Source organism: Tetrao urogallus (genome assembly GCF_951394365.1).
Source record: "Tetrao urogallus genome assembly, chromosome: 1".
Lineage (NCBI taxonomy): Eukaryota > Metazoa > Chordata > Aves > Galliformes > Phasianidae > Tetrao > Tetrao urogallus.
Window position 1 is genome coordinate 77600312 of NC_136813.1, and position 14028 is coordinate 77614339.

General features: G+C 39.2%; 1 protein-coding gene across 1 annotated transcript in view; it reads left to right on the top strand.

Moving 5' to 3' along the window:
- The window catches only part of POLA1 (DNA polymerase alpha 1, catalytic subunit), a gene marked incomplete at both ends in the record, with an annotated part of 192185 nt that overhangs the window by 19136 nt on the left and 159021 nt on the right, over window positions 1-14028 (top strand). Inside the window, 10 exons of the mRNA XM_079545479.1 lie at window positions 401-475; window positions 1544-1682; window positions 3958-4115; window positions 5859-5943; window positions 6890-6951; window positions 7677-7766; window positions 10283-10399; window positions 11202-11377; window positions 13027-13156; window positions 13528-13647. Coding sequence (XP_079401605.1) covers window positions 401-475; window positions 1544-1682; window positions 3958-4115; window positions 5859-5943; window positions 6890-6951; window positions 7677-7766; window positions 10283-10399; window positions 11202-11377; window positions 13027-13156; window positions 13528-13647 — 1152 coding nt within the window. The remainder of the gene's footprint in view (window positions 1-400; window positions 476-1543; window positions 1683-3957; window positions 4116-5858; window positions 5944-6889; window positions 6952-7676; window positions 7767-10282; window positions 10400-11201; window positions 11378-13026; window positions 13157-13527; window positions 13648-14028) is intronic.

Sequence of the window (14028 nt, forward strand, 5' to 3'; positions counted from 1 at the left end):
GAGATGCTGTTCCACCTCAGCCATTTCAGGATTTTTGCGATTGCCTGCGACCACCAATTGTCAAGAATGTTTTTGCAGGCTGTGAATGTACAAAATATTTTGGAGTTTCCTTAGCTGTTATGTTGTTTGGCTTTTGTTTGTAACGGTCAGTATGCTTGTAAATTTATTCAGTACAGAACTGTTCATGGTATGAAAACCTGGATAGATTAAATACAGAAATTAAAACAGTTTTACTATATTTAGGTGGATATAATGAGTTACTATAGTGGTAATATGTGATCAAGCCCATGGTATTTGAGGTTTTATGCTTTGGTTGGCCTTTATTTCATCACTTTTTGGGACAGAATTCATCTTCAAATTGAAGATACTGAAGAAATGGTAATGTCTTTGTTTTATTCAGAAAGTGGAAAAATACTATGCCTTTGAGATCCCGGATGTTCCAGCCAAGTCTGAATACTTAGAAGTTAAATATTCGGTGAGTATAATCAATCTGATGAAAGACCATAACTTGCTTTCGTACCTACTTGGGAATTGTTTATGTTTCTATAAGAATAAAAATCATAGCATTTGACCCTTTGTATCTAGTGTCTGTTCCTTTGTTGCGTTGTGTAGATAGTTGCTCATTATCTTCTTGTTGGCTTTGTTTGTTGTTTAAGGGTATAGGAGTTAACTTGCTATTTTCCATATGCAGAGATTAATTAATACCTAAGCTTGCAGCTGGTTTGTTTGTTTGTTTTTTGTTACCATTTGTATGCTTGTTAGTCCCTGCCATAATAGTTATTTACTAGGAAAATTATGACGTGATGATTTGTTAGAGTTTGCTGTATCGTGTAAAGAAGTCACAAGGAGGAGAAATATTTCTAGCAACTGCTACATTCTTTCCACATCCCTCCCAGTTATAATTTGTCTATCGTGTGTGTATATTCAGAATTATTTTTACATTGCGTTGTTTTGCCACCAAATCAACTAATCAGCCAAACAGCATTTAGCTGTGCTGTGTCAGGGCCTAAAGTGCTGAAAGATGGTTTAAATTAACCAATAACTTTAAATGCTTTTCTTTGAATCCATGTCCAGAATACAAGTTTCAGTTGCTAAAGCAGCGTCTCATAGAGGTTTGCAAGCTATTGCAAATCTTTCTTTAGCTGTGCAAAAATATCCAGCTTTATTGTTGTCTATCATATGAAGGCTGGAGCTGTCTATTGATGTGTACAACAGTTGATCAGCTTTTGTACAGACTTGGAGCTCTGCTATAGTCTTTGCTGATGATAGTATTTCTCCTGCATCCAGTGAGGATGAGGAACTTTTGCTTCAAGCGTATTATATTAGTGTCCTGATTCTAAGTAGTTATGTGGCTATTTAAGTACAGTCAGTAGAGTAATTTCTTGAACTGCTGTAAAGTGTTACAAGTAAAGGCTGTGCATGAGGAGAAATTACAGTGATTTCAGGTACTCCGCAGTTCCGTGAAGGTTCTCTCTGAATATAGTGTGTCAACATGAAAACTTCCGTGGTGTGAAATGACTCACTGCTTTTTGTTACTTGTTAGGCTGAATACCCTCGGCTTCCTCAAGACCTGAAAGGAGAAACATTTTCACATGCATTTGGAACTAACACTTCTAGCTTGGAACTTCTCTTGATGAGTAGAAAGATCAAAGGACCGTGCTGGCTGGAAATCAAAAATCCACGTATGGCTCTTTGCGTGCGGAATGCTTGTTTGTTGAAAAACTTAGATAATTGGGGATCCTAGGGGGGAGGAAAAATATAATCTCTACTGATAAATTCTCATTTTACAAATTAGTTTTTTAATTTATCTATGCAGTTTTCATTATCTAGTACAAATTGTAACTTTCTGTTTGAAAGCTCTGCCCATGTAAGGTTGCGCATGGCGGATCAGATTATAACTTTGAGTAGCAGTGAGAAGGAATGGTGCAGTTCCCAGCACTTTGATACATACCCTAAAGCAGTGTACACTGAGCTAGTTAAAATTACTTATGTTTCCAGAAAAGAAATACATACACAAAAAAGACATATAATCAGTAGTTTGTGCTTAAAAAAATGATGTATTAGTATTTTTCTGTTGCACTTGAAAATTTCTGGTGTGGAACTTGATAATTTGTGATGTGGAGCCTAACTTTGCCTTGGTTAGAGTTCCTCATTCAGTGTGTGCTGTGTATTCTCAAAAACATAGGGGTGCTAATCATATTTGACAAAATCTATGAGTTTTCTTGGAATCTTTCTGAGGCATTTCAAATACAGTATTGACAATTTTGAATTCTGATAGAACAGTTTTCTTTAGCACCTGGCTCAGAAACTGATGAAGCTGATACCAGTAAGGATTTTGAGCTGGAATGGGCACAACAAATTCTTGACTACCAAAAGACAAACTAGCTCTGATGAGTTTTCCACCAGGCCTTGGCAAGCGTCAGTGTACTTCCTGGCACTGAACTTAAAGGCCTAAGAATAGCTTTTCACCTGTGTTCTTTGCTCAAGAATTGACTTCGTATTCCTTTGGTGTTTTCTTTCTCCATCTGAAAAGAGGCCAAAGTTGTTCCACGTAGCAAACATCATGGTAGTGATAACTAACAGTTCAGACAGTAACTGTTCGTTTTTACCTAATGTTGATGAGTCTCTACCCTGCTGGAATCAGATTCTGATCTCACCTCAGAGTTATGGTGATGGTATATTAAGGAAGTTGGAAGTTCTTTACCCATTCCTATATCTTTGTTACAGCCTTCAGGTTCCAGAGAGGGTCTGTAACTTTGTATCAGAATTGTTCATTTCAAAATGGTGACATGCCTACTGTATTGAAAACTCAGTCTTTAGTTAGTTGTATTTATGTAAATCTTAGTAGTTGTTGCACAGGATTTTCAGTTGCAAAGCCAAGTGCTTTTTTAATCTAGTTTATCAGACAGTTCTTCCTTACTTGTACCTTCCCTTCCATATTTCCTATGGAGAGTCTCAGGATAGGAAGTATACTTGACTAACTATAAAATATACACCAAAATAAAAACAAACAAAAAAATTTCTAAAAATGTTTTTATTAATGGTAAAAAAAATAAAAATTAAAAAAAAAAATAATTCTTCCTGAACCCCCCGTCGATTGTCTTATTGTGCCCCCTGGGGTGCATGCATCTCACCTTGGGAACCACTGTTCTGTAGCATGCTAGTTGAAGCTGTAGGTGTAAGAAGTTGGAAATTAAATTAAGAAGTTGTTAAGTAGTTGATTGCCTGTCTCGTTTTGAGAGATGATCAGGTGTTTTTTACAGCTGAAGATGTTTTGGTCAGTTACCTATTTGCATTTGGAGCAGGAATGGTGAGAGAACGTAGTGTGTTAGTTGGTTCCAAAGAGGTGTCAAGTAGCCAAGTCTACCAGCACCTATCCTCAAAATGCTAATCCCTTAAAAATGCAGCCTCAGCTTCATTGTAACTGGCTGTGGTGAGTTATCTTGTCTGCATATCAGCATCTTCTGGGAATGAGCTTTTTTTTTTTTTTTTTTTTTTTTTTTTTAAGCAAATGAATAATTATACTTTAAAAAATATTCAAATGATAATGGATTGTTTACTTTTTTTTTTCTCAATATCCTCTATCTGTCGGGGAAATTACTCCACATATTTCATCTGCCTCAGTTTCAGACATGTAACATGGTCTATGAGTTGGGAATCCAGTAGAGCTGGGACTTCTAGGCTGTTAACAGGAGATGCAAGAAATCTTCCTGGCCTAAATAAAAATCTTCCTTTTCTCTTTTTTTTTTCTTGTGTGTGTGTATGCAAAAAAGCCCCTGGTGTGTTTAGGCTTGTGGTAAATGAGAGTATTGAGTTACCAAAGTGTTGTCAGGATTAACCTGAATGTAGCCTACAAAGGCAAAACTTTACAGGAACATACCCTTTTTGATGTTACTGTTAGACAGTTCTTACCTATGATTCCAAAAAGAGTGAAGGTGGTTTGTGTTGTTTCTTTAGAGCCCTCAAGTCAGTCAGTCAGCTGGTGTAAGGTAGAGGCAGTGGCCATGAAGCCTGGCTTGGTGAACGTGGTTAAAGATCTTCCTCCTCCTCCTCCTCTTGTGGTAATGTCCCTCAGCATGAAGACCATTCAGAACCCAAAGACTCACCAGAATGAGGTAAGTAATCTGCTCTTGATTTTTGGTTTTGTGTTGTTTTGTTCTGTGTTCTGCATTAAAAAGCTCCTAAAGGCTTGGAAAAACTTCACTTTATAAAATGCCTGAATACTGCTGAATAACTTTTCTGTGCAGCCAACATTTCAGAGAAACATTTACTAATATCAGTGTAAGTCAGACTCAGTGGGTTCATTGGGGCCTTTTGGTGATAACTCATTGTGACAGCAGATCCTAGATATATATATTTATTTATTTTTGAATGTCAGTGTTACATGTCTTAGGTAAAATGACTTGTTTGCTTTTTTTTTTTCCCCAAAGTGGAATGAGGCCTGATCTGATGTATTAGATCTTACAGCTTCTACTGTAGGCTGCATCAATAAAGTGAGGCCAGTTGTATGGGCTTCAGCAAGACCAAGTACTGAGTTGTGCACTTTGACCACAAGCTCAATGCAGCGTTACAGAGTTGGGAGTGATTGCTTCTCTGTGTTCAGCTCTGGTGAGGCTACACCTCAAGTACTGTGTTCAGTTTTGAGCCCCTCAGTACAAGAGGTTGTGGCCTTGGAGTATGTCCAGAGAAGGGCAATGAAGCTGGTGAAGGGTCTGGAGCACAAGTCTGATGGGAATTAGCTGAGGGAACTGGGATTGTTCAGTCTGGAGTAGAGGAGGCTCAAGAGAGGCCTTATCACTCTCTACAACTGCCTGCAAGAGCGTTATAGTGAGGTAAGGGTCAGTCTCTTCTCCCAGGTGACAGCGATATGATGAGAGGGAATAGTCTGGAGGTTCAAGTTGGATATTAGGAAAAATTTATTCTCCGGGAGAGTGGTGAGGCATTGGAACAAGCTGCCCAGGGAGGTGGTGGAATGACTGTTCCTGAAGCCACTCAAGAAATGTGTAGCTATAGCACTGAGGGACATGGTTAGTGGTCATAGTGGTGATGGGTTAATGGCTGTACTAGATGATCTTAGAGTTTTTTTCCACCTTAGTGATTCTATGATTCCTCTGTGAGACTTTTTCTTTTACTCAGGAAGTCAGTGAGGTATGGGTGGCCATCTTCAGTTGTGGACTGCAGACCACGAAGTGCAATTAGACACGCTGATCTGTTTTCTAACAGAAGTCTCCCTAATTTAGGAGGAGATTTTAATATTCGCTTTGTAGGATAGTTGACTCTGGCTTATAGAGTGAAAAAAAGCGCCAAGACTTACAAATTTTTAAAGAATTAGTCCTCTTGATCAAATTAAAGCCAACCTAGTGAGACATACGCCTGGTACTAGCAAGATCGCCAAAATGTCTATCAAACCTGTCTGATTTATCTTCTGTTGGGCTTTCTTGTCCAATTGAAACTTCTTGGTTGGAAGAGAGGAAACTCATCCTGGGGGAAGGCTTCTGCATGTCTTGCTGTGCTCACATCCCTTATGCACTTCATAAGTTATCCCTTAAATGATTGGGCCTATTCAGACAAAACTTGAAAAAAAACAACAGGGTTTTCCAAAACTTCATATCTCAAAATTCTAAGATGATCATTTATGAATAAATTTCATTTTTATTTTACTTAAGATCAGTTCTTAACTCTTTTTTTAACATCTTATATTTGAAGTTCATCTTAAAATATATATTTTTCTTGTTTATTGAAGCGAGGAGAAAATAGGTAATGAAACAGAAGAAAACATATTCGATGGGGTTGGAAGATACGGATATTGATAATAATTGTTTTTATATTTGTGTGTATTTTGTACATCCTTGGTCTAGATTGTTGCTATGGCAGCTCTGATTCATCAGAAATTTCCTTTGGATAAAGCTCCACCTCAGCCTCCTTTTCAGACACACTTCTGTGGTATGTGCTTGGAACAGGTCATGAAGGCGTCTTTTTTTCCTGTTGTTGCTTCTTTCTTTAAACTTCGTTCTGTCAAATGACTAACTTGACTGTCAGGCAGGCTTTTCTCCTTATTTACTGGATACTGCTGTTTTATTGAAAACTTTATTGAAAATAGTGAAGCTTGAAGTTATGTGATGCAACTTTGCTCTGTGCTGCTTTCTATACTTGCTGTTAGTGTTAATTCTTCTGTTTTCTCACGTTGTTTTTCACCTATGAGTTTAGACCATTTTACTATCACTTAGTTATTTCTCAGTTCAGTTCTCCTCAACAGAACTTGAAAAATAAAAATTAAAAAAAGGTTACTGAAAATCTCATACAGTGGGCTCAGCTAAATTTTGAGAGTTGGACCCTGGGTGAGAGTAATAAAGAGTTTTGAATGCTTGTGAGAGAAATTTCTTAGGAAGTTGTGAGCCATAACTGTATTCTCCATTGGTAGCCTAAAATAGAACTGACTAGAATTATTTAATACTTTTGTCATTGTTCAGTTACCTTAAAGATACACGTACATGTAAGCTCTACCCCAAATTTAGAAGTGATTAAATTGTTTATAGAAAAAACTGGAATGTTTGGTTAGTTCTTGAAAAAAAAAAAATCTAGATGAGATGATTCTGGGTTCATGTGTCATCAGTTATTTTGCTAGCAAGATCAGTGGCAGATGAGGAGTTAAATAAGACATTTTGTGTAGGATTTATGTAAAAGGTAGCAATTCTCATCTGGTAGACATGGCTTTTAGTAAAATCATTTTGTGTTTTTAAGCATTTGGCATCAGAGGCACGTACTTGCATAAGGCTGACTTCCTGGTTTTATGAGTTAGTTTTTCTTAGCTCCTTTTGTTGTAGATGGATGCTTACGGAGGGTACAGTTACGAATGTGTACATAAGAGCAAATACAATTTATTTTGCAGCTGTTTCCAAACCGAATGATTGCATTTTTCCTTACGACTTCAAAGAAGAGATTAAAAAGAAGGTAATTTAATTTGGTTGGTAGTGCCTCTTAAAATATGAACAGTGTGTTGATTTGGATGAGCTGTGTTAAGAGAAACGTGCAAAGGAATGGCATGATTATTTCATTAGTTTTCCACTCCACAAACCTAATTCTTAGTATTTATTTTGCGTTGCTGTAAACAGAGATGTTTGCTTCATGTGGTTCAATGCTACTGTTAGCAGTGCTTATAAGGTAGATGGGCTGTTTAGACAAGAGAATTCAAAATGTTTTGCATGGAGGCTTAAAATTGTGATTAATTTTCATTATACACAAGTATGTACTCATAATAAACTAGGGAATTTTTCCTTCTTTCCTTAGATAGTAAAGTCTGCCTTTACCTTTTCTAAAGGGCGTTGCGAGGGTTGGCGGAATAATGAAGTAACCTATTTTTGTTTTTCCTCTCTTTTTGTGTGATCTTAAGTCTATGAATGAAGGACGCACATGAAGCATTTTCCTGGTGTGCTTGATTCTTAGGAGGGTCTTAAAATATCAGTAGTCACCTGCATACAAAAGCAAAATGGAAAAAAAACCCACTGAGAAAAGCTTTCTGTGTCTACATGAGTGAGAACAAAAAGCCTTGAATTACAGAAGGGAAGGGAGAGCTCTGTGGTGCTTTATTATTGTCTTGTAACTAGTAGGGGAAAGGAGATGTTTCCATTTTAAACTTATTGGGTCATTGAAATCAGGTGCTCTCTTGCTCCTTTTAGAATGCTAAAATAGAAATTGCTGCAACAGAGAGAACGCTTCTAGGATTTTTCCTCGCGAAGATTCACAAAATTGACCCAGATGTTGTTGTGGTGAGTAGTTCTGAGACTTTGAGAGTTAAATTAAAGTCTATTGTCAGTTGGTCAGGTTTTTTCTATTCTGCTTTATCCCTTTTTAGTTTCCTTTTATGTTTGTCTTAAAATGCCTTATGAATTGAATTTGCTTATAAGACTGCAAATATACTTTGGTACAAAGATAATACAGAATTCGACCCTGAAAGCATTTTGTGCATCCTATTATTTTCCATAATATCTGAAATAGGTAGTATTTCAGAAATATTTGAAATAAGTTTTTTTTCTTAACTCAGAAAGACCATACAAAATAACACCCTCATGATTTTCTAGAAAAATGGGAGCACTTTGTATACTGAGTCTGTTTCAGTTTAGATGCTCTTACAATTTGTATCACCATTTATATTGTGTTATACTGTGAGTCAAAATGATGACCTATACAAATCCTTGGGATCTAAGAGAAACTTTGTAATGTGCATTGTTTTGTTTTCTGCTATATTAGCAACTGAAGTTTTATTATAATTACTCGTTTTCTATTTTTATAAAGTTTAAATAGCATACATTTTCAGTGAAATTTTGGGGACGTTTTGAAGTAATGTGAGGCTGGTTACATGAGATTTCATACCCTCCTGTAAGCACATACAAATAATTAGGACAAGTGTTGAGCATAGGAGGAAGTGAGCGGTCAGATTCCGGATGTGATCAGCTCGCTGCAGCTGGTATCCTGTGTTCCCTCTACAAGCCTAGCTTCTAGGCGTTAGTGGTAGGCATTAGTGGAAAGGCTGCAAGCACTGTTTTTAGATTTGGGTTGCCAGTTGTGAAGATGTGAGAGCTCTAAGCCTAAGAACAGAACAGTGTTGGTATAGTTTGAGTTGCATCCGGTTTAATTAGTGCTGTTGAAAGACAAGATATGGCAGCATAGGTAGAGGGTCACTCAACTAAGCTGTAGAGTGTCTGTTGATTTTAAGGAGGGTTATGGATTTGATGGGTGGACCACTTGATGGACAAGAAACTGGTTGAAAGGCCGCAGACAGAGGGAGGCCATCAATGGCTCTATGTCCAGGTAGAGGCTGGTAACGAGTGGCATCCCCCAGGGGTCTGTCTTGGGACCGGTGCTCTTTAACATCTTTATCAATGACATCAATGAGGGAATCGAGTGCACCCTCAGCAAGTTTCCATGACAGCACCAAGCTGAGTGGTGTGGTCGACACGGTGGAAGGAAGGGATGCCATTCAGAGGGACCTTGAGAGGCTAGAAAGGTGGGCCCGGGTGAACCGAATGAGGTTCAACACGGCAAAGTGCAGAGTTTTGCACTTGGGCTGGAGGAATCCCAAGCATCCATACAGACTGGAAGGAGCGTCCTTGAGAGCAGCCCTGCAGAGAAGGACCTGGGGGTCTTGATGAGTGAAAAGCTTAACATGAGCCAGCAGTGTGCCCTTGCGGGGAAGGGCGAATGGTATCCTGGGCTCCATCAGAAGAGGGGTGGCCAGCAGGGACAGGCTGAGGGAGCTGGGCTTGTTCAGCCTGGAGAAAAGAAGGCAGTGGGGTGACCTCATTGCAGCCTTTCAATACATAAAAGGAGCCTACAAACAGGAGGGGAATCAACTCTTTGAAAGGGTGGATAACTGCAGGACAAGGGGAAATGGTTTGAAGTTGAGGGAGGGGAGATTTAGGTTGGATGTCAGGGGGAAGTCCTTTACAGAGAGAGTGGTGAGGTGCTGGAACAGGCTGCCCAGAGAGGTTGTGGATGCCCCGTCCCTAGAGATGTTCAAGGCCAGGTTGGATGGGGCCCTGGGCAGCCTGGTCTAGTATTAAAAGGGGAGGTTGGTGGCCCTGCATGTGGCAGGGGGGTTGGAGCTTCATGATCCTTGAGGTGCTTTCCAACCCTGTGATTCTGTGATATTGCGCGCATTGTACTGTGCAGATGTGTCTGAAATGGTGAACCTGCACTTTCTGGTGGTTGACTTGTCCACTCCACACAGACTCTTGTTCAGCAGAGTAGCATTATGCCTATAGCAACACTTATGAGCCAGTGCTGTAGGTGTCCTTAGCACTGCTTAAACGTTAAAAATGTTGCAGGAGTCTCAGATGAAAACATTGGATGACAAATCTGCCTAACTGAAGTATCAAAGAAAATAAAACAACATTGCAATAATGATAATAAGAGTAATAAGCGTATAATAAGGATAAAAGAGAAAAGGAATTGCTCGTAGCTAACTTTATATGCTGTATAAAGAATATGATTTTTTTCTGGAATGTTTTAAATCTTCATCTTTGTTAACAAAGCATAAGGCTGAATTGTGTGGTATGAGTCAGTTGTAGAGCTGTTTTTGGTATTCTCCCGAACAGCATTGTTAGTGTTAAGACTAATGAGTACTGTTGATGAACATTCTCTTAGAAAGTGCTTTCCATGAGGGAGATAATGCCATCAATTAGATGAAAAAATCACAAAGGGCAAAGGAATACCAACTGTGTGAAAGTAAGTCTTTCAATTTGCATTTGTGGTAACCTTTTTTTGTTATTTTTTCTGCTGCAAGGGTCATAATATTTATGGATTTGATCTGGAAGTGCTGCTTCAAAGAATTAATGTGTGCAAAGTCCCTCACTGGTCCAAGATAGGTCGTCTGAGGAGGTCCAATATGCCAAAGCTTGGGGTAGGAAGATTGCTCAAGTCTTTTAAGACCCTTTATGTTGCATATGATTAAAAATGAATTAGTTTTGATGAAGAATTGTAGATGTGACACTGATGTATTTTGACTGTTGGTCATGCTAGGTTTCACGTGTCCCAGATCAGAAGTGATGAGTGTTTGTATGACTTTTATTACAATAATAAGCTAAACTAATTTTCAAGTTAGGCTAATTTAGTTTACAGACTTCAAGTCGATGATGGTAATGACAGATTAATTGCAATAGTCTTTACTGTAACTGTCTTTGTCTGCTGTTAACTGTAAAATGAGAAAATGTAATTTGGATTGATTGGTGAATCATCCCACAGAGGAACTGCTAGGTTAATAATTGTGTAATTCTTAGCATGTATTTGTTCAGAGGACAATGTATGAGGCTCAGAATATTAAAGTACAGAGCCTGAGAATTTAGTGGCTTGTTCCTGTCCTTCCTAGAGGCTGACCTGAGCATTTCTGTATAGCTTGTTCTTTGACTTCTGGTCCTGCTGTTGCTACAAAAAACTGTCCTTGGACAAAAAAAAAATCCGTAAACACATTCTCATTGGGACTGTTCATATTATTTAAGAAAAAAAAAATCAATACCACTTTCATAGTGGTTTAATATTTAACAGGTAATGAATTCATGTAGGGTGTAAGCATTTCCACTGGTAGATTGGTGGATGACTTGACTGAGTCCTGTAAGCATATATTTTAGGTATATGTTCTTTGTTAAAATGCGATTGCTTCATTTTGTTGTTGTTGTGGTGTTTGCTTTTTTCCTCCCTGCTTGAAGGGTCGAGGAGGATTTGGTGAAAGGAATGCTGCGTGTGGTCGGATGATCTGTGATGTAGAAATTTCAGCTAAAGAGTTAATTCGCTGCAAGAGTTACCATTTGTCTGAGCTGGTCCATCAGATTTTGAAAACGGAGAGGGTAACCATTGTACCAGAGGAAATTCGAAATATGTACAGGTGTGTTGCTGGCTTCTGTTTTTAATCCTTCGATGGATAGTAGGTGCTATTTAGAAAACATTGACTTAATGTAATGGTGTTTGTAGAATAAAATAATTTTAACTGTTCATAATGACAAACTGCTGGAGGGTGGTGGCTTATTATGTAACCTTGCCTGACACCAAGGTCATGGAACAGTTCCTCTTGAGTAAGGTCACACGGCGTATGCAGGACAACTGAGGGATCAGGCCATCATGGGTTTGTGAAAGGCAGCTCCTGCTTGACCAACCTGATCTCCTTTGTGATTGGATGACTCACCTGGCAGATGAGGGAAAGGCTGTCAGTGTAATCTGCCTAGATTTGAACAAAGTCTCAGCACATTCTCCTGGAGAAACTGGAAGCCGAAGGCTTGGACAGATACACTCTCTGCTGGGTAAAGAACTGGCTGTATGGCCGGGCCCAGAGGATGATGGTGAATGGAATTGAATCCACCTGGTGATTAGTCATGAATGCTGTTCCCCAGGAGTTGATATAGGAATCTGTCCTGTTCAGTTTCTTAATTGATGACCTGGATGAGGGGATTGAATGCTCCCTCCTTGAGTTTGCAGGTGACACTGAGCTGGGAGGAATTGTTGATCTGCCTGAGGGTAGGAAGGCCCTACAGAGGGGTCTGGACAGGCTGGATAGCTGGGCTGAGGCCAGTGGGATGAAGTTCAACAAGGCCAGGTGCTGGGCCCTGCACTTTGGCCACAGCAACCCCAGGCAACACTACAGGCTTGGGGCAGAGTGGCTGGAAGATGGTATGGAGGAAATGGACCTGGGGGTATTGATTGATGCTTGGCTGAACATAAGCCAGCAGTGTGCCTGGGTGGCCAAGAAGGCCAATGGCATCCTGGCTTTTATCAGAAATACTGATGCCAGCAGGAGCAGGGAAGTGATCATCTCTCTGTACTCAGCTATGGTGGGGCTGCATGTTAAGTGCTGTGCTCAGTTCTGCACCCCTCAGTACGGGAAAGACATGGAGGCCCTGGAGTGTGTCCAGAGAAGGGCAGTGAAACTGGTGAGGGCTCTGGAGCACAAATCTTATGGGGAGCGGTTGAAGGAACTGTGATTGTTCAGTCTGGAGGAGGCTCAGGGGAGACCTTATCACTCCCTACAGCTACCTGAAAAGAGGTTGTATCAAGGTTGTGGTTGGGGTCTGCCTTCTCTCCTAGGTGACTGTGATAGGATAAGAGGGAATGGCCTTGGGTTGCACTGGAGAGATTCAAATTAAATTCTGAGAGAAATTTATTCTCTGAAAGAGCAGTGAGGTGCTGGAGCAGGCTGTCCAGGGAGGTGAAGGAGTCACTGTCCCTGGAGTTGTTCAGGAACTGTGTAGGTGTGGTACAAAGGATGTGGTTAGTGGGGAGGTATTGGTGGTAGTTTGTTTCGGAGGTCTTTTCTAATCTCTGTGATTCGTTAATTCTGTGATTCTGTGTGCAGTGCAAATTGATCTGTGAGACTTAATTTTTAGATACACTAATAGAATATGCAAACCATTTTTAATTATTGTCATTAATCTTGTCATGAAAAGTTAAATTATTTAATACAGTGTCAGGGTCCATAGGTGTGTTCTGTGTAGTATACAAGCCTGATTTTACTTTAAGGGGACATTCTACTTCTTTTTCCAGTGATTCTCCTCACTTACTGTTCATGCTGGAAAACACCTGGACAGATGCCAAGTTCATTCTCCAGATCATGTGTGAGCTGAATGTTCTGCCACTAGCCCTTCAGATTACAAACATCTCTGGAAATGTTATGGTACGTTTTTAAGACTTCCCCCCCTCTTTTTTTTCTCAAATTTAGTGCTGTTTTTTGTTGGTTTTTTTTTCTGTGTTTTATTGCTAATTTTCAGTTACAAGCACCAGTTCAGAATATACAGTACTGTTTTACAGTAGTAAAAGTAGTAAGTTTACAGTAGTAAAAGTAGTAGTGAGTGCGAGTTTGATAATCTAATCAAGTACTAAAACTTCCATGACAAGATTGCATTTGAGCTTTGTCTATGCTAATGATGCAGCATAATAGTAATGCTAGGTGAACTTAAAATGGTTGAAAGAAATTTCTCTGTTTATATTGCACATGAATTTTTGTTTTCTGTGCTTTGCTATGAATTTTTATTCTCCTCTCTGTAGTCAAGGACAATGATGGGTGGACGTTCCGAACGTAATGAGTTCTTGCTGCTTCATGCATTTTATGAGAAGGACTACATAGTCCCAGACAAACAAGTTTTTAAAAAGCCTCTACAGAAGCTGGTGAGTTGATTTTTTTTTTTCTTTGAGAATTCTTATTTAAAAGAACTGTGGTATTCTTTTGACCATTGTTCACTGAGAACATAGCACAAACACAGCCTGTTTTAGATATAACCTAACTTTACACTGTATGATTAATTCATTTTGCTGAGATGACAGTGGAGAAATGTTTGTTCTCAAGGCATGTTGTATCACCTTTCTCAGTGTATCACAGATCTATAGAAACTCGGTTCATCTTTCAGTTTGAAATGAGCCAAACACTGGCCCGCAGGAGAATATTACGCAAGACAGACTATGATGATTAATGGATGTAATCTTACTCTATGGTTAAGGAAAACCTTTATTGACAAACTGTTCTTCGAGTATGATTTATAAGGTGTATGA